The 24,128-nt window shown below is 39.2% G+C and overlaps 1 protein-coding gene across 1 annotated transcript; it reads left to right on the top strand.

Annotated features, from left to right (window-relative positions):
* Positions 1–214: 214 nt before the first annotated feature.
* On the top strand, positions 215–19,626 carry LOC132991337 (zinc finger protein 516-like). Its single transcript, XM_061060083.1, has 5 exons — positions 215–516; positions 11,295–12,791; positions 13,566–14,810; positions 15,051–15,115; positions 17,064–19,626. The coding sequence occupies exons 2-5, from the start codon at positions 11,474–11,476 to the stop codon at positions 17,112–17,114; spliced, it is 2,679 nt and encodes an 892-aa protein (XP_060916066.1). The 5' UTR covers positions 215–516; positions 11,295–11,473; the 3' UTR covers positions 17,115–19,626.
* Positions 19,627–24,128: the final 4,502 nt, after the last annotated feature.

A 24,128-nucleotide genomic window follows, 5' to 3' on the forward strand; every position in this document is an offset into this window, starting at 1 on the left:
ACATTCAATTTTAATTGTAAAGGCTACTAGTCGTTGTTTGCTCTTTAAGACAACCAAACGGGGTCATTGTTAGATTAAGTTTCCCTTTGTATTCACACTAACACATTATCCCGAGTAAACTGTGGTTAATCTAAGATAAATGTCCCGCTCGCCCACCGTCGGTCCGCTTCTTTTTTTAGCTCAGTGGCTGAGAATGGGGCAGCAGCGTCGCTCTTACGCAGAGATCACTTGTTATTAACGTTAATAACGTTATCTCTCGCGTCACTCAAGTCCCCAACAACGACGCTGCTGCTGCTGCTGCTGCTGCTGCAGGAGGAGGAGGAGGACGGGACTGCGGTTCAGGTGCACCGCTGTGATTGAGAGACACTGAAGTTTAACCGAGAAGGAAAGCGATCAAATCCACCACCGGACGGATTACACGACAAGTGTTTGTGTTTTTTAAAAGAAAAAGCTTCACAGTGTTTTGTCGTCGCCGCTTGCTGATGCGACCTGCCGCCCGACGCTCACCCCTGTAAGGTAAGAGTCAAGCTAAACCTTAACTAACAAATGACATAAGAAGTGGGATGCTGAGTCAGATTTTAAAAGTGTAGGTGCTCATTTGAGGAGTTTGTGCGGCCAAAAGTTAACTTCAACACCCAACAGTAGTAAGTTATTCGGTAATGTGGATGTCAAATGTAGTGAAATAGTCGGTAAAGTCGTGCGTCCTGTGTGGGAGCTGGCTGCTACTAGCAACTAACACAAGTCTCCTGGTACGACCGTCCCACGTTATTACCATCCTAATTGTTGGGCAGTTAATATTAGCCTTAATGTGGGTTTGTTACAGCTGTGCACCTGCTATCTCCGCACATTGTCAAACCACGCAAAAGTTGTGCTAAGTGAGTGCAAAACGGTGCAGACAACAAGGCTGCCATTGTACCGGATCAACGGCGGATTAACGGAATTCCTTTTCTCTGCTCTTGTCTGAATGGCCTCCAGGCTCTCTTTCTCCTAGTCTTTATTTCTGCGGGTAAAAACATCTTGATTTTCTAGCTGTTTTAACCTCTGGCACTTATTAGAGACTGTAAACAAAACCCCTCACAGCCAGCAGCCAGCGAATCAGGGGTGTCCAACTGAGCTGGTGTGAAACATGTGGATGGGACAGTGAGGTTTACTTATTGTTTTCAGGGCTTAAGAGGTGATTATTAAACATGAGGGCTGCACTTCTTTTCTATAATTAGTGATTTACCATCAAGTCTTCAGATAGTAGTGGTCATTTCACCCCTCATTCTCCCTCCTAATTCCCATAATCTCACATTGACATCTTGCATTTTGATGCTCAGATCAACATTGTAAAACAGAACACAATTTACAATTACCATTTTTAAGGAAAGCTGAAAATCCTCACATTTAAACAGTGGAAACAAATAGTGTTTGTAATTTTTGCTTGACTACAGACACAAAAATGATAAATTAATGATCAAATATTTGTCAATTTAATTATGTCAATCAGCAGTTTGTCTAATTGTCCCGTCTTTACTAAACTGCATGGCAAGGTGAACTCAGGGTTTGTATAGAGTTAATGAGCGTGAGAGGACTTTTGTGTCAAGTGGGTCTTCAGGGTGTTTATTGTCTGCTCTGCTGTTGTCACAGTACTTCTTATCATTGGTAGCACTTCAGGATTGCTATGTAGGCTAATAAAACTCTTAATTACATCCCACAGCCCATCATATACGGTAGAAGCTGTAGCTCAAGTCAAAGACAATAAACAAGCCAAGATTGTCTAATTCTTCCTCCTCCATTCCTCCCACCCCGTGTCCATACACTTGCACATCATGCACAACATGCACCATGCTCCCCCCCTCCCCCCAACCAACATGTGGGGAGGTAATCCCAGCTATTAGGGTAATCTCCTCAGTATGACGATCAATAGGGGAGGGTGCGCAACAACTACCAGACTAGAGTAGAGGGGGGACAAAATTTGTGCTAAAGAAAAATGATTTAATCATCCAGATTAGGTCAGGAGACCGGGGTCTGGACAGGGGCTTGTTGCTGGAAGGGGGGAGGGGAGCAGACAGGAAGATGTGAGGGGTAAGGCCATCTCCACTTTGGGCAGATAGATCCCCTTGTGTGACAATGGGCTGAAACATTTTGTCCTCCTAATCTCAGTCGATGTAAACATAACAAAATGGCTGCATAAAATTAGTAAAACAATCAAGTGGACGGTGCCAAACCTTTAATGGGAATACAATAAGAGTGATAGTAACACGTAAGAAAGTGAAAAATTGTGCAAAATATCCCATGAGGAGTCTTAACTATTACACCAAAAATACTTGTACAAACTGAGATTAAGGGTACAGAAAAAAATGAAATGGCTTTGTTTAAAGCATGTCCAAACAAGGTTAAACACAAGATAAAATTGAGTTTAACAATCTGACCCAATCAATTTAATTTTGAGTTTTAAAAACTCCTGCAAGCTACTGACAGGAGACAATGTTTCAAAGAGGTCAAAGTCATTATGTTGTTGTTCCTGTGGATGTATTGTGAAGTGGCTAACAACAGCTTGAGTAGATCAAGTCCAAAATGTTGTGTTTCTAATTGTCCCAAACACATGTGAATTTACACACAATTGAGAAGTGAAAGCATGCTAGTATGTCAACATGAAGAAAAAGGCTATGAAATGACCCAAGCAACAGCATAGCATGCAAATGCTTTTAAAAGATTATCTTGCCATAGTAATAAATTGTTTGTTTTGGACAAATTGTCTTCAGGTTATTCTGCTTTTTTTTTAAACAACAAAATGCAAGTTGCAAATACACACCTGAGGAAGTTCAAGACGTAATTCTTGGCGATCACAGCAGTAAGAATTACCCTTTGATGGAACTGGAAAGGGGACATACGTTTGAAAACATAATGTTGTGCTTCTAGACAATAGTGACCTTTTAAGCAGAGTCTTGCTGATGGTGCATCCTACCTTCTGATGTTTTACTGATAGACCACTTACTGGATCCTCTGTAACATTAGAATATGCTAGCTGTCTCGATGTCTCCCATGTTGCAATGTTCTGTAGGGCGTGTGTTGTTCAAGCTTCCTGGACATTTAGTCATGAATATTGATTAATCAATTTGCAATTGTAAACAGATACATAAAACCCCATGAAGAGGATTTACATGGTTCCTGAATAATGCCAAGGAAAGAAAAAGACTCAAATTAGAGCCAAAAAACCCCCCAATTTCTTCAGATTTAAAAATTTGAATATTTGTGCTTTTCTGTTTACGTGTGGACTTTAGAATCTTGATCATCAAAACAAGACTTAAATATCCTTATTTTTTAAACTACATTCAAAGAGATGAATCCATTAATCAGGAAATATGTTTAAGCTGTTTGGTTGTCATCAAAGTTTTGTATGTAAAAGTAGAACTAAAAAGTAAAAATGTGTTGTAAAATGGGGAAAATTAATTGTCAGTGTTGGAACTACTTCCAAGTCCCTGCTGTTGATTATTCAAATACTCCTGAAAGGATATTAAAGTTAAAGTAATAAAATGGTTAAATGCAGTGTTCCATTCCTTTGTGGTCAACAAGAGACTTTTCTTTTTTAATGTCTATGTCACCTAAACAAATAGTAGTACCCTTTTTGTAACCAGTGGAGTAACTCAGGCAAAATGTCCAGATGGAAGATGGGAGGGATGAGTAAGGCGTTCACAGATCCCTTCTGCTCGGCCCCATTGAGACAGGGGGAGATGAGATTGGATGGGTCTGAGGGAGTCAGGTTACTATTCTACACCAAAGAAGCTGTGGTGTAAAAGATGCAATACCCCAATGGGAAACCTAATCCAGACCCTGCTGCCAGCTGTCATTCTTTTGCTCCAGGGTAAAATCGCTAAGCAGGTATCGCCTTACCCTTCAATCCTTACCTTAATCATAGCAGAAAGAAGGGAACTGCACACCTCATTCTGAACTACAAATCAACATTGTCTTAGCCTTTGTAGAATTTTGATCTTCTGAAATTAATCAAATCTACAAATCACCAACGAGCAACCGTTTTCTCAGACAATCCACTTGAGATTCTGCTGTAGGTTTAGCTAAAGGTTCAATTCCTATTTCACATATAATAATCATTTTGAAACTTGGCTAAAGTCAACTGACTAGTGACTTGATTTATTGGTAAGTCAAATGCAGTTTAGATTAGTTGTCAACAATATGAATTTTGTCATGAAAGTTGACTTTTTGAGAATGTGTGTACTTGTTAAAGCCTTTTGGACAATTATAAATGTGTGCATTTGCAAATTTTCGTACTTTTCTGTTATTATTTAGTGAAGACTCTTGGTTTTTGGACCTTTAGTAAGATGAAAAAGCTTTTAATGTGTCAAATTGAGTTCCGTTGATAATAGCAATTTTTCAGTATTTTTCAATGCTATGAAGATCAAATGATTAACTTTTATATACCGGTAGATTTTTTGCATTCTTTTTTATTATTTTCTAATTTACTGCATCTCCTTAAACCTGACTATCAATAATTTAAAGTAGTAATAACCAGCCAAACCATAATAGGAGCAACACTGCTTCTTAATCTGATCTGATCCGACCCTTATCTAACAAACATGGCATGGGTGAAGTCACATTTAAATCTTTGAAATATGAAGTTTTGTGTGCATTCTAGCTTTGGAAGGAGAAAAAACCATCGCATCCTATATTTAATCTGTGTTAATCTGTGATTTTACCTTTTGAGTTGGCATTTAATCTTTATTTAAGTGGAATTAAAACAGTGACTATTTTGAAGTTGCACCTTATAAAGGTGAATGCAGGTGGATGAAGATGATTGGAACTCTGATCAAGCAAATAACAGAAAGCAGAGATAAAGAGACATAAAGGGAGGCAGGCAGAACAAGTCTGATCTGACCTTGCCATGATAATCTAATCCCTGTCGAGAGTGCTTTTTTTAGAGAGCAAGTTAATGCTAGCAGATTATACTCCAGTGTCTCCCATACTAGCCAATCCAGACTGAAAAGAGAGTGGGCCTGTGGTGGATTCTCAGACCTCCAACAGCAGAAAAAAATCATTTTGATGATTGAAGAGTCATTTAAATATGTCTCTAGGAATTTTACATCTTCATCTTTTATCAGTGGTGTTGTTCAGTTGTCTACATTTGCATGAGACCTTCCATTTCATTACGACAGGTGAGATCCAAGTCAAGAATATTTCATCTCTGACAATTCCCCTTTCCCTTGTTTGCTTCACAGCACTAAGGGGGGCATCCATGATAAAAAAGGCCACTCATGGAGCAGCTCATCACATGCTATGAAGAGTAATCCCTGTATATGTTGTGTAACTGAGTGGAGTGTTTGACAAGGAGGGGGATGGGCACCAATGGGCGTAAGTTTGTCCGTGCTTGGGACTGTTGAGCTCATGGCTGTCTAATCTCTTAGGTACATTAGGCTGTTCGCCCACAGTGCTGTGGCTGCTTCACTGTCTTTCATGCAATTAAGTCACTCCAGGAACTGTGTTTGTTGAATGCTATCTTTGACTTACGCCCATGTTATACATGCTAAAATGTGTGTCAGCATGTAATCATATTAGGGGTGTAATAAAATGTCGACTAAGTTGGACATCTTGATATTTGGCTATGATAATGTATTGAATGTAAAATATATCCATTTGAATCCATCCATTATCTATACCACTTGTCCCATTTGTGGTGGCGAGAGGCGCTACAACAGCTACTCGATAATGGCAAAAATCATAATCACAGTTATTTTTGCTGTATCAAGATCACTATTATTAAACATACATATAGCACATAGCACAACAACAACACATAGCACACACGGCTCTTGGCAGCCAGAATGATAACTACTAGTGTGATACAATGATAAAAATGAAATGATTTTTGACTGGTGAATAAATCTAGTAATATTGGCGCATATTTTTTATAAAATTAGCCGATACCGATAGTCACTGGATATGCTAATATCAGTAGATATTATCGGCTGGACGATTAATTGGGACATCTCTAATGCGAGGTACCTCCTGGTCTAGGCCTTCAATCACAGGGCTGACATACAGAGACAAACACCTACACCTACAGGCAATTTAGAGTGTTATCAGTTAACCTAACAAGTATGTTTTTGGCCTGTGGGAGGAGGCCAGAGTACCTGGAGTAAACTCACGCATTCTCAGGGAGAACATATAAAATCCTCACAGAAAGGCACACGGCTGGCCAGGATACCTTCATGTTGAGAGGCAACAGCACTAACCACTGCACCACCATGCAGCCCATCCATGGCTGGATGGATGGATGTCCATTTTTTTATTCAAAGAGACGGACAAATGATGATTATTTTGTCCTGATTGCATAAAAGGCAGTATGGAACATGGGATAAGATACAAATGATAAGATTTGATTTGATTTGAATACAATTTGAATTTCTCCATATTTTTACCTTTAAAAAAAAAGAAAAATGAAATCAATGCAATAGTGATGTTTTTTTAAAAACATAATCAGGGAAAGCTGCAATATTATATCACATTGGCTTGCCTACAGCATAGAATGTTATGCATTACATTGAACTGTACTCCTTTATGTTGACAACTTTTATTGCCAGGATCTTGCCCATATAGTCCTACTTATATTGTGGGCGTTCAAATCACAGAATAGTGATTGGTAAATAGTAAGTATATGAAGTTTTTATAGTGACAACACTATTCACTGCACCTTGTTCTAAGATGGTTGTTATGAAGTCACAGGGGTGCTGTAAGAGCACCATATCCTTCATTCCCTAGAGTGAGGTGAGCCTTCTGAATTTTTCAAAATCATGAATGTATTATTGCCACAAGCATCTAATCTTCTTGACCAGGAAAAAGGCAAAAAGACAAAATGACTCGAGATTATTCTTGCATTCTTGATTCTTCTCTTGTTCTACTATGGCTTTGGTTATTTTTTCATGAACTTTAAATTTGGGTTAACTTTGCGCACTGCAGCAGATCACCTCAATGTTGCACATGCTGACTCATGTTTGATAGTCATTTAACATGTCATATCATGCAAGTACCTGCATGACGACTCCCAGACATCGGGAAGGAGTCATCCTCGAATGCATCAGCAGTGAATCAGCTGAGAATTCATTTCTGCCCACTTGCTCCAAAAAACGTCTAAGGACTAAGATACCTCTTTTTCCTCCTGAACTGGGACATCACTCTGTCTGTGTTCAATCTCTCTGACCTGGCTTTTATTTCATGAAGAGAATGACTTCCAGTTAGAGTTAATGAAAAGGTAAAATGATCATCTCAGAGAAATGTTGAGGTGATATTGGTCCTTTAGGGTCAGTAATGGTTGATGTTAGGCATCTATAACAGTTTTTCACCTAAAAGCAACCTCTTCTTTTTTATGTTGTAAAATGTGATTAATATTGTCATTGTAAAAGTCAGCTGTTTTCATGCAACTGAATCTGTCAGTAAATCATCGGACACTCTTAACCTCCACACCTTAAAGCATGTGCAGGATCTCAAGCTAGTACATACTAAGCCGGCAAGGATGTGCATACTGTATAGTGCTGGAATAGCAGAATACATCTTAAATATTAGTCAAAGGTTGACTGACATGACCAGCTGCATGTTGCACTAATTATAGGAGTTGTAGTCTTTTTTTCAGTCACTGCCTTAAATGTGCAGTGAATGGTTAGTATTTGGAACACAGCCTACAGGAACTTCCTATTTAAAGCATTTTTGAATATCCATCTTATAGCTCATACACAGCTGAAAAAAAACAACTAACAGTGATTTGATTTTGTGCGATGTGTTCGCAGTGATTGGAAACAGACAGGATTATTGGACACATAACAGTAGATGCAAGCTGGGGCTTAGAGAGTGACTATGGCTCTGAACACAAGCATAAGGACAGTCACATGCTATCTCCAGTCAGGGGTATATTGGCACAGGCTTGTTGCTGGTTGTTGAGACTATTTGGATGATTGCAGCACACAAACACACACATAACAAAGGCATACCTACATGCACATTTATAATTTATATTGCATGTAATTGTTTTTACAGTTGCAGAATTTTGCAAAGGCAGGCTATAAGTAGATGTTTTTTATGTTTTTTAAAAAAAAGCAGGTATTGAGGTATTTTTGTTTGATGGATGCTTCTGTATCTTGCAAAGTCAAATTCAGGAAAAAATGCTATTTCCAGATCTTGGCAGAAAATTACACCCACAGTTTCAGTGCAACAACCCAGCACGCAGGCAGTGCACATATACTCACACGACACACAGACAGTGGATATTTTCATGCAAGTGCACATACACGCACACACATCACAGCACTCAGCATCAGTGCCCTGACCATAGGGAGTTTGTGCTGAGCTGGTTGGGACGTCAGGATGAATCAATGCTAGGACAGCTGACTGGACATGCCTATTCATCTGCCAAAGAAAAGGGAGAGAAAAAGGGAGCCAGGGATTCTAAAAGAAATGAATTAAGCCCTGGAGCAACATGTTTGGCTATCTGCATTACTTTACAGATCCTCCAAAGGGCTTTTCCTTAATGTGGGATGAAAACAGAGGAGGTGGAAAAATAGAAAGACAAACATAGATGGGGAGGGAAAAGAGGGATTAAAATATTAAATAAGATCCATTTTTGAATCAAACAGACTACATTTTCATGTATAATTGCACAAAAGTAGGATATTGCAGATGTAAATATATAGTTCACACTAAGCACGTAGGCTGCTTTAACAAAGGCATAAGCTCATACTGTAGAGGCGCCTAACCCCACACTGATGGCCCGTTTATTCCCATCTGTTGCCCTGAGCTCTCTGACTTTATCCCCATTGTGTTAACTCATTACATTCACCTTAACCTTAACCCCTTAATTGCCACCCTCCAGTTTCTCCTGCACGTCCTCCCCCTCTCTTAGAGACAGTGTGCCACATTGCCCATGCACTAATCTGATGGCGTCTGCCTTCCAAACACCTGCTAGTCCGAAAAAAAAAAAAAATCTCTAAACTAAACTCCTCCCATATCCCAGAAACAACACCCAATACAGCATGAGCGGATCAGCACACATGACCAAATGCATGCAAGCAGGCTTGCATGTAGACAGATGTGACTGTGGATGCAGAAACATAATTAGACGGACATCATCCCCTGAAAATCAAGCCAGTCAGCCTCTTTTTCTAGCCTTAAAATGTGTATTTTTTACCTCACTGACAAGACAAACTGGAGTGGTCTTTTGTCCTGCCTCTCTGCCCAGACATGTATTAGAAGACAGTGATGTGTAGGCCCAGGCCTCTTTGCTTTAACAATACCTCCCTCGACCCCCCAATGAGGGGTGGAGGGCCAGACATGAGGCGATGTGACAGTTCTGGTGCGGCCAACACAATAGCAGGTTTTTCTTTTGACTGCCTGGCTGGCTATTCACCACAGACTACTTTCTTTCACTGTTAGCATCTAACACATAGCCATGTTTGCCTGAGGATCATGTTTACACACATGGCATCAAGCCTGTGCCATATACTCATTTGTTCATGTGTTAAATAGAGTTCTGTTTCTGCCATATTTTTCTGACAGTCTTGGATGTCAAATTGATCTCTCTGGCTGCTGAGATACTTTGCCTCACATTTATGAGGGTTTTAATTCTGTCATTTTTTTCTCACACTATTTTAACTGATCTATTAGAAATGTACCTTTTTTTTTTTACCTTAACCCCACAACTTATTCCATCACAGGATCATGGCTATGTGTGTGCCTGTCTGTGAGCTTCTAAACATGAAGTTTGTTGATAATGGATTATTGATCGTGAATTAGAGAGGGCCGCCCCCTCAGGGTTCATCCTGGCCGGCCAGGAATGAATACATCTCTTCATGCTCCACCTAACACACTCAATTTAGGCACAGGCAACCAAAGGGCAGACACGCACACGCATGTTGAGACACTGGGTCGCGCTCTAATACGCACAGACAGGCGTCGTTCATACACTAAGGACGAAGGTTATTCTAAAATCTGTGTGATGCAAATGACCTCAGAGGGATGTTTCTCTAAGTGCATGTGTGTTTTTAAACTTACTGAATGAGACTACCTCACTCCTTGTTGACCTACATGTCAGCAAAAAGGAGCAAAGAAGTGTGATTTGTTTTATAGCCTTATGCAACATCGTAGATCTACGTTTGGTCAATCAGCCTTCTCCATCAAAGGCTGCAAACTCTGGAACACCTTACCACCTGAAATAAAATTAATGTCCGACTTAAAATCTTTTACAAAACAGGTGAAATGCTGGCTCAAAGCAAGCCAGAGCTGTACCCACTTTTAATTAATATCTTCAAACTTCATTTTAAACTGGTTTATAGCATTTGTATTGTTGTACATGTATTTTAATGTATCCTCATATCGTGTTATGGGGTTTTATGTAACTGAATGTTGTACATTTTAATCTGTTGTTTACACAAAGGCCCAACTGGGGACACGAGTTGGAAATTAGCAATAGCTATATACTCTTTATGCAGCACATCAGTTTCATGCTTTGTATTGAAATTATGTTAAATTGCATTGTCCCTATTAAATAAATAAATTCAAATGACCAGAACTACTACATCAATCATACGGCATATTACTATTTTCAAAGAAAATAGTTTGCTTTCAGTGAATTGCCACCATTTAACAGATTATATCTACAGAACTATAAAAAGCAGGGTCTACCTCATGTTCATTATTGAATGTTTTAGGTCATTAATTTAAAGTGTCAAATTTGGCAGTAAGCCAAAAAAAAGAAGCTATAACACTTTTATGTTCAGTTTAAAGCTGTTCTTTGTCCCCTTGCTCAACATTTCACCTTTACGAAAAACTATTTTAATTGTGGTATTTTTACATCAAGGATTGTTGATTTTTTGCTGACTTTATTCTTATGAATGTCATTTTTGGGGATTTCTTTGGTGGCATTGGTTTCTTTTGCCTTGCTGTATATTAACATTAGCTTTTTTTTAAAGAACTTGATTTGCATGTTTTGTGCCTGGTGCTTCTTGAGTTGTATGCTCTGTAATAAAGTAACTCTAAGAGAGAAGAGAAATGAGGGAATTCATGTATATCATTTTATATTATCTATATATAGCATCTTATTTTGTGTCATCTTACTTTCCCATGCCGATTGTGTTTTGGCAAAAAAGAGAATTGGTCATCGTTGAAAAGCAGTTCTGTGGTATTAATGGCAGCTTCTTGAAATAATTTAATATTTAAACGAAATGACTTAGTATTGGTCATTAGTGCTTGTTTTATGTGATTTTTTTTGACATTATAAGATTGCTTATTTTGATTCCTTCTTCTGTTTTCAGGTTGCCAAAAGAGTCTGACTGGATGAAGACCATCTCTTGGAAAATCCGGAGTGACACCAAAGCTGTGATGTTCACCAAGAGTTTGATGATCATTCTCAGAACTTGTTAACTTTTGGAAGATAAACTTTTTTTTAGTTTAAAGGATTCATTGCATACATATTGTTGCTCCAGGAAGAGTAATGGAAACAGAAGAGAGGGAGGGTATCTCTCAAAAACCCACAGCTAACATAAAGAAAGAAACAGAGGAAGATGTGAGCTCTGGCCACACCTGTGGGGTGTGCGGCCGCAGCTTCCCTCTCCTCAGCTCTCTGTCCCAGCATATGAGACGACACACGCTAGAGAAGCCGTACAAGTGTCCGTACTGTGAGCACAGGACGGCGCAGAAGGGAAGCCTGAAGGCCCACATTCGTAGCCACAAACTGGGCCTGTTCAGCCAGAACCTCAGTGACAAGGAGGGGGAAGTAGAACAAGAGCAGAAAGACAACAGTGAGACACCAGACCCTCCTGAGATCGTCAGCACAACTGCTCATAAGGTCAACGGGAAGTTGAAGAAGAAAGATACCAAGAAAAAAGTAAAGGGTAAAGATAGTTCTGGCGCTGATGATGAGTCCTGTTCCTGCACCATTTGTGGCCAGGTTTTCCCTCAGGTACTGCTCCTTAAATCACACATGAAGAGGCACCGCAGCTCGCAAGATCACGGCTGTCGAATTTGCGGCCGTCGTTTTCGCCAAGCGTGGTTCCTTCAAAGTCATATGCGCATTCACCGAGTCAAAGCCCAGCTAAAAGGCGGCAAAAGCAACGACCCCCCTGCCACTATAAACGGAGTTCCTCAAGAACCGGCATCGCTCATAAATGAAGAGTGCCTCTATGAGCTCTGTGCCGGCTGCGGTAACTTCTTCCCTGACAGAAAGACATTGCGAATTCACGAAAAGCTACACAAACTGAGCCACAGCCGCGCTCAGGCACAAAATCCAGCACAGGAAGACTCTGACGCGCATGAGCCACATGATGCTAAGACGCATTTTTTGAAAAGCCTGAACCTCACATGTGTTGGACAAAGAGAAAATCAGGAGGAAAAGAGTCTAGGTAGGCGACTTCCAGAGCTGGATCCAATTTGTAGCTACCAGTCGTGGCAGCTGGCCACAAAGGGAAGACTTGTGGAGGTCACCGAGAAATGTCTCGGATGGGAGGAGAGGCTCGCCGATGCTGAGGTGGCATATGACACAGAAAAGGGTGAATATGTACCCCTGAAGCAAGAGAAGAAGAGGAAGCAAATCGACACCCCTAACTCCAAAATGAAGAAGATGAAGGGTGATACAGGCCTTGATCAGACACACAGCTCGGCTCACACTAAAGGAGGTGACAAGAGAGTTTGCCAGAAGGACCGTATACTGTTGAACGGACTGGGTCATGCCTTTTATGAGGCGCTGCAGGCCAAGAAAGATGCACACTTCACAGCTAAACAGACCAGCAGCATCAGAAGCCAAGACCAGGAGGGTAGGCCATACATATCATATCACAATATCTGTGCTGCAATATGGACTAGTGGAGAAAACATGAGAATGATGTTTCTTTGAATTGGGCCCTTTCTGTTTAAATGTAGACAGACCAAATGTCTCTTCTGATAATATCTTGAGGTAATACAAGGCATTCTATGTTCAAATTCAGTATTTAAAGATTCAGAGTATGTAATGTGTAACATTACAATGTGGAAAAGGGAGACCTCTAGTGATAATAATCTATTACAGCGACTGTACTGCACTACACAACAAAGAGATTCAAAATGCACAACATTCAGGTTAATGTTTCCTCCCATAGTTCATCAAACATTTTAAATGGAACCTAGAATGCTTCATCACAAAATACTGTTCATAGGGAAATTAGTATTTTGTTTACTGATATTACTGAACACAACATATGAAGTAGCAAGTTTTTTTAACCAAAGTGATTGTGGTTCTGAAAGACACACAACTCTGTAGGTTCTCTGAATTTTCTGTGCATTGTACACTTGAATCAGCTGTACAGAGAGTTGGGAGCAGTATGTTAGGAAATGAGTCAATCAGTCTGTCAAGAATACTTTTTTTCCAGTGGTCGAGTAATCCTGCTTTTGTGGCAGGCAACATGTGTTACACCTCGTCTCTCTAGCTAAGTGAATTTCTTCAACTAGACTTAGAGTTTCTTCTTTGTAGGAAGAATATCAGAGCCACTTAAATTCTATGCATGTCCTTTACATTGTTGTCCTTTACATTGTTGTTTTTTTCTTACTTACAGATAAAAAAACATTCTTCTGTGAGTACTGTGATTTCCACACTGTTGACGCCTCACAACTCAGGTCTCACCTGCTCCTGCAGCACCAGGACCTCCTGGTTCCCTACAGCAAACACAGCACCAAGTTGGACAACATTAGCCAAAGTAGCTCCAAAGCCTCGAGATACATGGACTACCTCAGAAACAGGAGCGCTTTGCTTAGTCAGCCATACTGGAATCCTTACACATGTCCGCCTGTCCAGGACATTAAAACAGAAAAGTCAAATGGCACTGAGGTCAAAGGTCAGGGACAAACTACAACTGATGCTGGAAATCTTCTTAATCTGTCGTCATTACCAATTAATGGAGATGGAACTGTTAATCACAAGTTAAAAACAGAGGGCTTGCTGAGACATCAGTGTCCGTACTGTGCCCACACTAGCACCTATCTAGAGGTGCTTTGGATCCATCAGCGGGTTGCACACAAGGTCGATGGCAGCAGCTCCGTGGCACCCAAGTGGGCACCCTGCACTAACAGCCCAAAGAGTTTAAAGGCCGGGGCGACCCCCTGGAGACGCACAGGGCCTCCGCCATTCCTCGAAGGCAAGGACTGCCCGACTTTACCAGCTCCAAAAACACAGCGCACACAACCTCCAGGTGTCACAACTACAACCAACAGCAAAAACTCAACCCCCAAGACCCAATCAGGTGCCCCTAAGTCAAAGTCAAAGGATTCTCGCTCTTCAGATGGCTCACAGTCGAGTGGGAGGATGGGACTCCTACCGCAAAAGAAGTCTGGTGAACATAACCGGGTAGTTGAAGGGGGAAGTAAAAGCTCCCAAGCTAAGTCATCCAGCAGTACTGTGCACAGCAAGAGTTCCCATAGTTCCCAGCCTACAAGCAGCCCCAAACACAGAGGCCACAGAGCCACAGTGGAAGCAAACTTTCCACAAGAGGGTTTAGGTTTTATGTTGGCCAGAAGCCATGGTGGGACTTCCTCTAATGCTGCCCCAGATAGACCACATCCTCGCAGGCAGTCGTGTGACTCGTCTTCAGGTGCTAAGGGTCCAGATCTGTGGGCTGCCATGAACATATGGGGTCACAAAGCATATTTAGAACCTCTCCGTTTTGCTCAGGGAAAGAATGAAGCAGCAGGAGAAATGCCAATGGACATTGATATTTTGAGTCTCCTGAAGAACTACAGTCCCCATGATCTGGCTGCTGTTTACCAGCACTGGGGGTTTGTTGACCCCAGGATCGATCCACAAGGTGAGAAAGAGATTCTGTTGGATGTTGATGTACCATAAATGTGCAGATAATTACTGTGTCCAGAGTTCTTCAGGACGGAAAGTGGAATATAATGAACATTTAAATAAAATAATGATTCACTTCTGAGGTTATGATGTTTTCGACTTAAGGATGAGTGATACTCTACCGTTATTAAATAACATGATAACATTTTAAAGAGATATGTATAGGTACATGATGTTGTTATATTTTCATTTACAGCAATGTTGCAGTTAAATGGAAATTATGGGAAAGAAGTCCATTCGTCTTCTGAAGTTTCCAAACAGGTATGTACATATGCTCTGCTGCAGTCACTCATTTTGTAGTTTTAATATTAGAATAGTATGAATTGAGAATCGATCAACCAAACTTGATTTATATAAGAGCTTAAGAGATACTTTTAATTAAGTGATTGTGCATCAAATTGTAAAGATAGAATATATAAAGCAGTACTGCCTTGTGTAAAGACCTCCTAAAAAGATGGGAGATGCTGTTTCAGTGTGGCTCTGATAAGAATGTCACCTGATGGGTAATTAAAATCATTATCTTTTTAGAACTAGCTAAAAAGCTAACCAAAGTGATGGACCAGGATCTGGGAGGAGTACCAAACCTTTATCCTTATAAGAAAGCATTACATAAGATAGTGTGTCATGTATTTCTTAATGTCAATGATTAAGGTCTGTTTGTGGTGGACAGAGATGTAACCTTAATGTTAGTTAAACTAAAATGTATAATGTAGAATAAGACCTTTTCTGTCCATTAACGTGTCAAAATTAAGAACAGCAAAAACGTTCCTCACAAGTACGTACAGTGTGGTTAAACCAACTGTGTGTGCTCGTTCTCAGGTCTGTACTTTGTCGATGTCCGTCATTTCTGTGCACGAGTCTCTGCTTATTATCGTGTGTTTGTGTGTGTTAGCTGTCTACTTCCAGAACCTGGCTGTCTCTTCACTTCGCATTTTGGAAGGAGAGGCTGACAGGATGAGGCAAACGCATGATAAAAAAACATTGTTGTCCCCCCTCAGGGTAAAACTCACCAAGCATCTCCATATGGTGTGTCATCAGCCTGTCAGTCAGGCCTACCCTGATGCTACCTACTACTGTTCTAGCTTCCTCCTCTTTCCCCTGGAGTCATACGTGGGCAACTTGTTAAAAACTACAGAAATGCTCTCAGTCCGAAGGAGTGAGGGATAACAAATCAGATAATATGGATTGCACTGTGTGTGGGATGTAAAAAATAACCCATCTCAATTCACATTAAAGATTATTTGTTAGTTTTACATGTTTTTTTGTCATTTTGACCTAAACCTTTACATCAAGACAGCACAAGTTCCACTCTTGTATTAATTGGCAGCTTTACATTAGTGAGCATTCTGTAGCCAAATCAGTACTGTACAGGTTTAAAAAAGCAAAAACAAAAAAAACACTGTTGTCTAAAGAAGAGGTTGATCCTGGTGGTACATAAATAAATGGAGGTGGTGCGATAATACCAAGCTATTGAGCTACCCGAAATCTTTGCAGGGGAAATTCCTTCACTATATCAGCCCAACCTGTGGGTGGAATTAGCCACTGTTAAAATCAAGGATTAGCGATATGACAGCAGATACAGCTAATTCTTCATCTGGAATAAACATGAACTGTTTCCACGTAGGTTGTGCCCTCATTTCTCACTGACATGATGCCACCATGGTATTCAGAGGGCTTTTTTTCTTGAACTAGTAACTCAGTGTATGGACCATTGTCTGCTAGCTGTCACAGTCTATTTCATGTGCTGCAAACAAGTCAGAGAGCATTCTGGAAAAACTATGTGACAACACAATTTCTGTAACTAAAATATCAATATCAAGTGTCCTTTCAGAAATATATCGGATAACAAATATATCAGTTAACATCTGACGAATAATCTACTTTTGTTTTCCTACTATATCATATTCTTTATGATGTAGAAAACTAGTTTTATTTTGTATAAACATTTCCAGTTATAAATCAAAGCTACAATTATTACTGCTGATTCAAATGTGTTCAAAACTGTCCTAAATGAAAAATACAGATGCCTCCTTCAGGATGTATACATTTAAACAGTATCATAAATTGTCTGAAGATTTAGATTTGTGATTTTGAAGAGAAATGTAAATCTTTCAAATGCATTTACAGGATTAACTCACTGGAACACTTGCTCCCTCTCAGTGTTGTTGGATGAAATCTAACTGGTGTGCCTCTCACTTGTCTCCCGCAGGTGAACAGCCGCTCCTCTTCCTCCTCAGGGTCTCTTCATAAAGGAACGTGAAGATTCACGTTGTGTTCCTGTTGGCTTCCAGCCTGCACGGTGTCTGTTCTTTAAAGGAATCAGCCATAACTCCTGAAAGAACACAGGCTTCCTGGATAATGCACAACATATGCAAAACAATGAGGTGGACCCTTATTTTGTTATATGGTTGTTTAGTTTGAGGTGTCATGCATGCTTTTTGTTCGTTAAGACTGTAGATATGTTGGACGCATAAACACATATGAAGATGTGTTTCTTTTAAATTAGGTTGTTTGAGTTTATTGTACAAATAAACACCGGGGGTGGGGAGGGCAGCTTGGGTGGAAATGAAATGTGAAGCTACATTCACGTGGAGAAGAGCACAATATTATGGATAAAGACACACAGATACCGAAGACTATGAGGGGATGCTGGTGAGATCAAAACATTTAGGAAAAGACCAAATGTCAGGATGCCACCAGAAAAAAAACTTCAGATGATTACAAATATAAGCTTTTATTCAAGAGCCAATAAATGTTCTGTTTCAGGATAAGTACTGTAGTCATTGCCTCAACATATGCAACAGTGCACTTGAGTATTATATTTCTATTTATACAATAAGACTGATTTCAGAGTTATAAGTTGTCATTCGTTCATTTAAGATTGAAGAGCTCAGTCAGAGTTTTTTGATACGATTTCCCTTTCACTGTTTTCAAACCAAGTCCTGTTTCCTCTGTAAGGGCGCTTGGGCTGGATTAATGAGAGATACATCTGAGCAGAATCCATTGAGCCATGATTCTCACACTGGAAGTTGTGATCTAGAAGTTCTTCAGCGCACAGTCTACATGAAAAACAACTAAAATATTTCCTCTAAACATGACTACAGCTACACTGGACCAGATATTTTCTAAATGATGAACTTTTAATGGATACTCTGCAAACCCTGCCCGTCTTACTATTAACATCAAACCAGGTATCTTTCAAAAACAACAGCTCGAGTGACTGAACCTTTAAAAAGATATCGACCTTCATATACCACCTTTATCTACTTCTTTTGATTAAACTAAGTTGTAATGCCAACACTCCTCTTCTAAATTCAAATGATTCTATACCAAAAGATTTGAACTGTGAACCCATAAAATACACAATGATCGTCTTCACAGCACCACAGCCTGTAGGGTGTGGGGCTTCTGTGATAGATGGCCAATCACGCATAGTCACATTCAGTTGGAACATTCTTGAGGTGACTTTCTGCAGGAAGAGCCATAAAAACTGTCTTTTTTTATTCTTGAAAACATACCCACACACATTCATACTAGAGTGCACCTTAAGTGTATTAACCATTTTCTATCTTCCTCTACAATCTGAAGTGAATCTGATTCAGTCAAGTTAACAGCTCAAGTCAAGTCTGAAACTTAAAATGAGAAAATTCAATGAAAACCAACAACAATTAAGATAGCAATAAATCATTCTCTTTTTTTAATACCAGTGTGACATGAGACTTTCATGTCAAACCAAAGGGGTGGAGCCATGGTTTATATCCCTAAATGTTTACCCGTGGAACATGTATTCACATTTTGCCAAAACTAAAGTCCAGAGTCCAGAGAAATCGACCCAGACTAGTGGTCATCACCTAGCCAGTCAGTCAAACAAGTTTACTGTGAAACACGTTTCCTGTTGATTCTTGACATTGAGTAGCTGACATTTCTCCTTCTTTTCTCCTATCAGATAGATAGTGTGAACATGTGCACTTCTCTCTTGTTGTATTAGAGATGTAGCAATTTAATGCTGTGATTTCTAGATGTAGAAACTGTAGTGAGAACAATTTCTACTGATGTGGCGCTGTGTTACATCTGCCAGTCAAGCTACTGAAATGTAGTTTTTGATTTTTTTGGGGAAATCCACCTCATTTTCAATTTATTTTTCATGTGTTTCCTGTTTGCAGATTTGTTTTAGTATGTTGATATTTTAGTTTGGATTCAGTGTGTTCGTCTCCCATAGAGAAGTCGTCTATGCATTTGATAAAAAAGCCATCAATTCTTTCTTGGGATCTTGGGAGATCTTGAGAATACATCATTTATTATTGGATGATTGATCTGTGTGGAAAATGGTTTTGTTTTTATAAATACTGTAAATGATTGTTTATTAAATGGTCTTTTTCTTTGTTCAGAGTGGAATTTGAACACTCCCAAGTACTTGATATTTGTAGTAACAACAGAAAATGTGACAAAAAAAGGGTTTTTGGTTCCGAATACATGGTGAGCAGGGAGTGAAGCTCCTGCAGGAGGTGTGATTGACAGCTGTCCACAGGTCAGCTGAGGAGGAACAACAGGAAACAGTGAGGCGGGGGTTTTTATGCAAATGGAAACTTTTATGCAAACCTAAAGCTTCAAGTTGAGCTCTCACTGGGTTCAATTTTGTGACCATGTAAACATGTTTCATAGGTTATGTTGATATGTTGTAACAGAATTTCTATTTTCTCCAGTTACACTTTTTGTCTGACTGTAAAAATAAATAAAGTTGGTCAATGTAGATTTAATTTATGATAGTGCTGTTGTCATTATCACCACCCAAAATACACACCTGGTTGACATGGTAACAACTGGCAGACATATGCAACACTTGATTAGAATTCACAAGAAAACATTTCTGTAAAAACAAAGATTATGTAGCGTGATTTCAGTGAAGCTGTCACAGTCAATAAGGGATCGTGTTACTATATAAAGTTACACTACAGCTATTCAGAAAAGCACATACATATCACAGCATAGCATAAGTCCAATGTTTTATATTATCATATTGGCAGATTCTTGCCAATAAACAGCTCCACACATGGTGTCATTTTAGAGGTGTGAGTAGAATTGGTAAAATTAAGACAGTTGTACTGTACAAAGAGTAATTAAGGATCATGAGCGTACAATTTCAAGCAATAAAAAAAAACAGGTTTAGATCTTATTATCTGACAAATGGTTTATATGAGCTGATTATGCTCTTCCGTCTCAACCCCTCTTGAAGTGAAACACTGCACCGTACAGATGGTTTACTCAACAATGTGTCGTTTATTAAAAGTAGTCCGGTCTTCTCTATTGACAAGAAAAAAACAAAAACTTTAAAAAAATATATTTTTTTCAATTTATCAAGCTCCCTTTCTTTATATCTCTTCTTAACCTGAAACGTCAGTTTAGCAGAGCTGCACTGAATTTCTCTGATTTTATCAAACTGATCATTTAAAGACCAGCAGAATAATTTTTTCCTATAAATTTTACGAGTTTCTGTACAGAGGACTTTAAGGCTTTATCTCATTGAATAAAATAGAACTTTTGATTCTGGACATCTTATAGAGGTCTGTTATTGTTTGTGTTCCTTACCTTGTTGTTCTGATCTCTTTCATTGAGGTTTTGATGCCAATTAAATAAAAATTGGGGTAATAGAAGAATTATACTAATCTCTAGTCATTGAATGCAGTAAACCATTTCTACCAGCAGATGGCAGGCAAGGTCAAGAAAAAGCTGAGGAGCTGGTGTGTCATGATCTCTCGCGTTTTGATTGTTATACACAGTGTGTCTGACTTCTTTATATAGGCTATTATAATAATAATATCACTCAAGAATTTTTGACCCTTAACCAATTCAAACATCTGTCCTAAAACGTCCTTTATAATCTTCTCCTTTGTATACATCTCAATATAGTATAAAGAAGCAGCTTCATATTATGGACTTGTCCCGTTATCTGACAGCAGTTTGCAATATTATTAAAAACATTTTGAAATGATTTTTTTCCCATTTTATCTTTTTAGACGGGCCTGTTTGATAAAATGTTTTAACACATGAAACCTCAAAATAAGTGAAAGAGTGAACTAAATGAGTTTAAATTCTAATTCTGACTTTTGTGACAGTCATCATGAGCAGCTGACCTTCTCAAGAGCCGAGGAGAAATTAAAAAGTGAATTGAGGTTGTACTTGCAGCAGTGTCGTCTGGCTCATCGACGAGGCATAAGCACTTGTACTTGTGTGTGTGTGGCTGTGTCTGTGCAGTGTACACACTGCTGTGCCTGTATGTCCTTGTCACAATGTGTTTGTCAGAGGCTTGTGTTACATCTTGGTGCAGTGACAGCATCAGTTAGCTGCCTGAGAGACATCAGAGATCATGTTTGCGGAGCCACCAGCATGAGAGGGCTGAGAGTTGGAGCGGCCGCGAGGTCTGAGAGAGGAAACTGTCAGAGACAGGCACAGGCATATGTCGTCTGACAGGAAACGCCTGGCTGTTGTCAAGCAAAGAGCAGAGACACACTGGTGGCTGATGGGAGTGACAGCTGTCAGGACTGAGTGTGTGTGTGTGTGTGTGTGTGTGTGTGTGTGTGTGTGTGTGTGTGTGTGTGTGTGTGTGTGTGTGTGTGTGTGCGTGTGTTGTTGAGATCCACTCTGAGTTCTAGACCTCACAGGAGGAGACAGTACTGTAAAGCGCCATTATTCTGGGGTTCTTCTTAACTTTCTGACAGTTTATTTTTTATATTTTAAGTCAGGTTAAGGAGATAAATGACTCTGAGTTTCAAGTTAGACCTAAATTAAGTTAATAAAACTGTAAATTGTACAGTTTTATAATTTCATTGATGTTCTATGTGAACATTGTGTGTTTTTTTCACAGTAGATTGTTTTATTTTTTAACCTAAATGTCATATTTAAAGCAAAAAACAATTCAATCAACTTTAAATGAAAGATATGTCTCTTCTCCACCAGAATGTAGGAAGAAAATAACCGAGGGAGACTGGAGTAAATAAATATAAATGTGAAAATAAGAAAAAATTCACTTTCAAAAAATCAACCTAAATATGGAACCCGTTTCAGAGTGATTGTCTCATAAAGACAGAATTATTTTTCTGAATTTGGCAAGCAGCTTGTCAAAAATGTCATGTGTGGGCTGGATGGTGCGGGTGAAATTTGGAACTAAAATCTCAGTATTGTTAAAATTCTGGACCCAGCTGAGCTTCACACTGAGAGAAAGTCATAAAATGTGGATCACGACTTTGGTGTTAAGTAACAATTCAGTCAACAGTATAGGATTTTAGTTATGAAACATATGTTCTCAAAGTACAGATTTAATCTGAAAATAATGCAGTAATTTTTATTTATTTCAGTAACACACCTCATTCAAGGAGGGGGGTGTATTAGCCTCATAATCTAGAGCTGTGGGTCACATACCTGGGCCTGAAAGGTAACTCTAAGGGGACAGATGATGATTTGAAATCAAAGGAAAACTAGATTCTAGTAACTTCTATAGATTGGACTGTCACTTTAGATATGAACAACATAAAACATAAAGAAAACTAAATAGTGTGAACATATGCACTTCTCTCACATTGTGTTATAACTGTAAGAATTAACTGCTGAGATTTTTAGAAACAGTAGCAAGAACAAATTTCTACTGATGTGGGCCTTTGTAACATCTGCTCCATTATTCTTTATTTTAGTCTTAAAGTTATTTTCTTTGTTTCAAGATTAACTTTTGTGAAGCTTAACCTTCTCAGACCTTGAAAGTGTATGACCATAAACAACCTAAAATGGTAATAATCATTTTCTCTGTGTATGACGTAGCCATATGCAAAAACTGTGGGAACAGCATCTGTCAACCTTCTCCACTGATGGCATCATGGATCCTCTTTAAAGCACTACTGTACTTGTTTTTTTAATTTCAGAATAAGAGTCAATTTTAATGAGTTCCAGGTCCTCACACAGTATTACAGTAGAAGATTCTGAGGCCCAACTGTGACAGTAATGACAGGACAATGGGCTCCATCACTGAGCTCTGCCTCAGTCAGGTGGACACTGATGATGAGGAGGATACCTGGTAGTCACTTGGGGTGACTGAAAATGTTGTTCTGGCACTAAAGTTACTGGGGTCAAAGATGTGATTTGGCACTTGTGTGCTGTACAAAGATGCTTTAAGTGCCAATTCATTGCAAAAAAATTGGAAATATAAAGTTTGGGATTATAGGCTTTAAAAGTCAATTTTCTTGTCTCTTCCACTTACCTTTGTTTACTCGACTCAGAACATCAGATCACATTCAATATTAAAATGCTTTTAAAGTTTCAATCTTAACAGTGAGTTCCTCAATTTATGACCGACAAAAAGACCTTGAATAAAGTGAAAAAAGAAGTTGATCACACCATCATTATGAAGCTGCTTTAAACAAAGTAAAGATGAAGTGTGACAGTCCAGGTAGAGAGGGAAAAGAAGGCAGCAGATCCATCAGATTAACACACAGTAATGTCTTCCTGCTCTGGCTTCCAGCATCAGTGATTTATCAATGCAAAGCTAATAGCATCAATATGAATCTAACTAAAAATCAATATTTCATTACCTAATTGTTAGTGGGAATGAAGAGGGATGATCATACCAGACAGCGTTTGAGAGCATCTGGAGTTCACAGAGACATCTGGAGGACAAACTCCAACAGTAACAGCACACTCACTTTTAAAGAAGAAGGGGGGAGGACACTGTTGAATCAATGTGTCCGGCTTTAGTACGGTAAAACACTAACAACAAACAGACAAAATCCAATGATTTGTTGCATAATGCTTCTGCAAGGTTAAAACAATGTAACAGCATCACATTTTATCAAATAAATTGACACCAAAACACCACACACACATAAACAGCACTTTGAACAATCCATTAAAAAAAATACTAATAGTCCAGAAAGGCTTAGAGTCCCTCACAAAATGATCAAACCCAGACAGCCGTCCCAGACGTTCAACATCCATCACTTACACATTGTTAAAGAGAGTCTGTTGGCAAAAGTCAATACAACGCAATACAGTGACAAAGATGCTTCAAATAAATCAGGTTGAAATCCATCAGCTACTTTAGGTAAATCATAGTGATAATCACACTGTTACATCTGCTAACCTTCCACAGTGGATATGTAGTGGATATCACATCTCCTTCACAAGCTTAAATGTGACAAAATGACTCAAATAATTTATTTTCTTATGCCTATTTCTAAAACTTTAGCACAGACACAAGAACACTACGATTTACACTTCTTGGACTTTGGCA

Source organism: Labrus mixtus, chromosome 16, assembly GCF_963584025.1.
Source record: "Labrus mixtus chromosome 16, fLabMix1.1, whole genome shotgun sequence".
Taxonomy (NCBI): domain Eukaryota; kingdom Metazoa; phylum Chordata; class Actinopteri; order Labriformes; family Labridae; genus Labrus; species Labrus mixtus.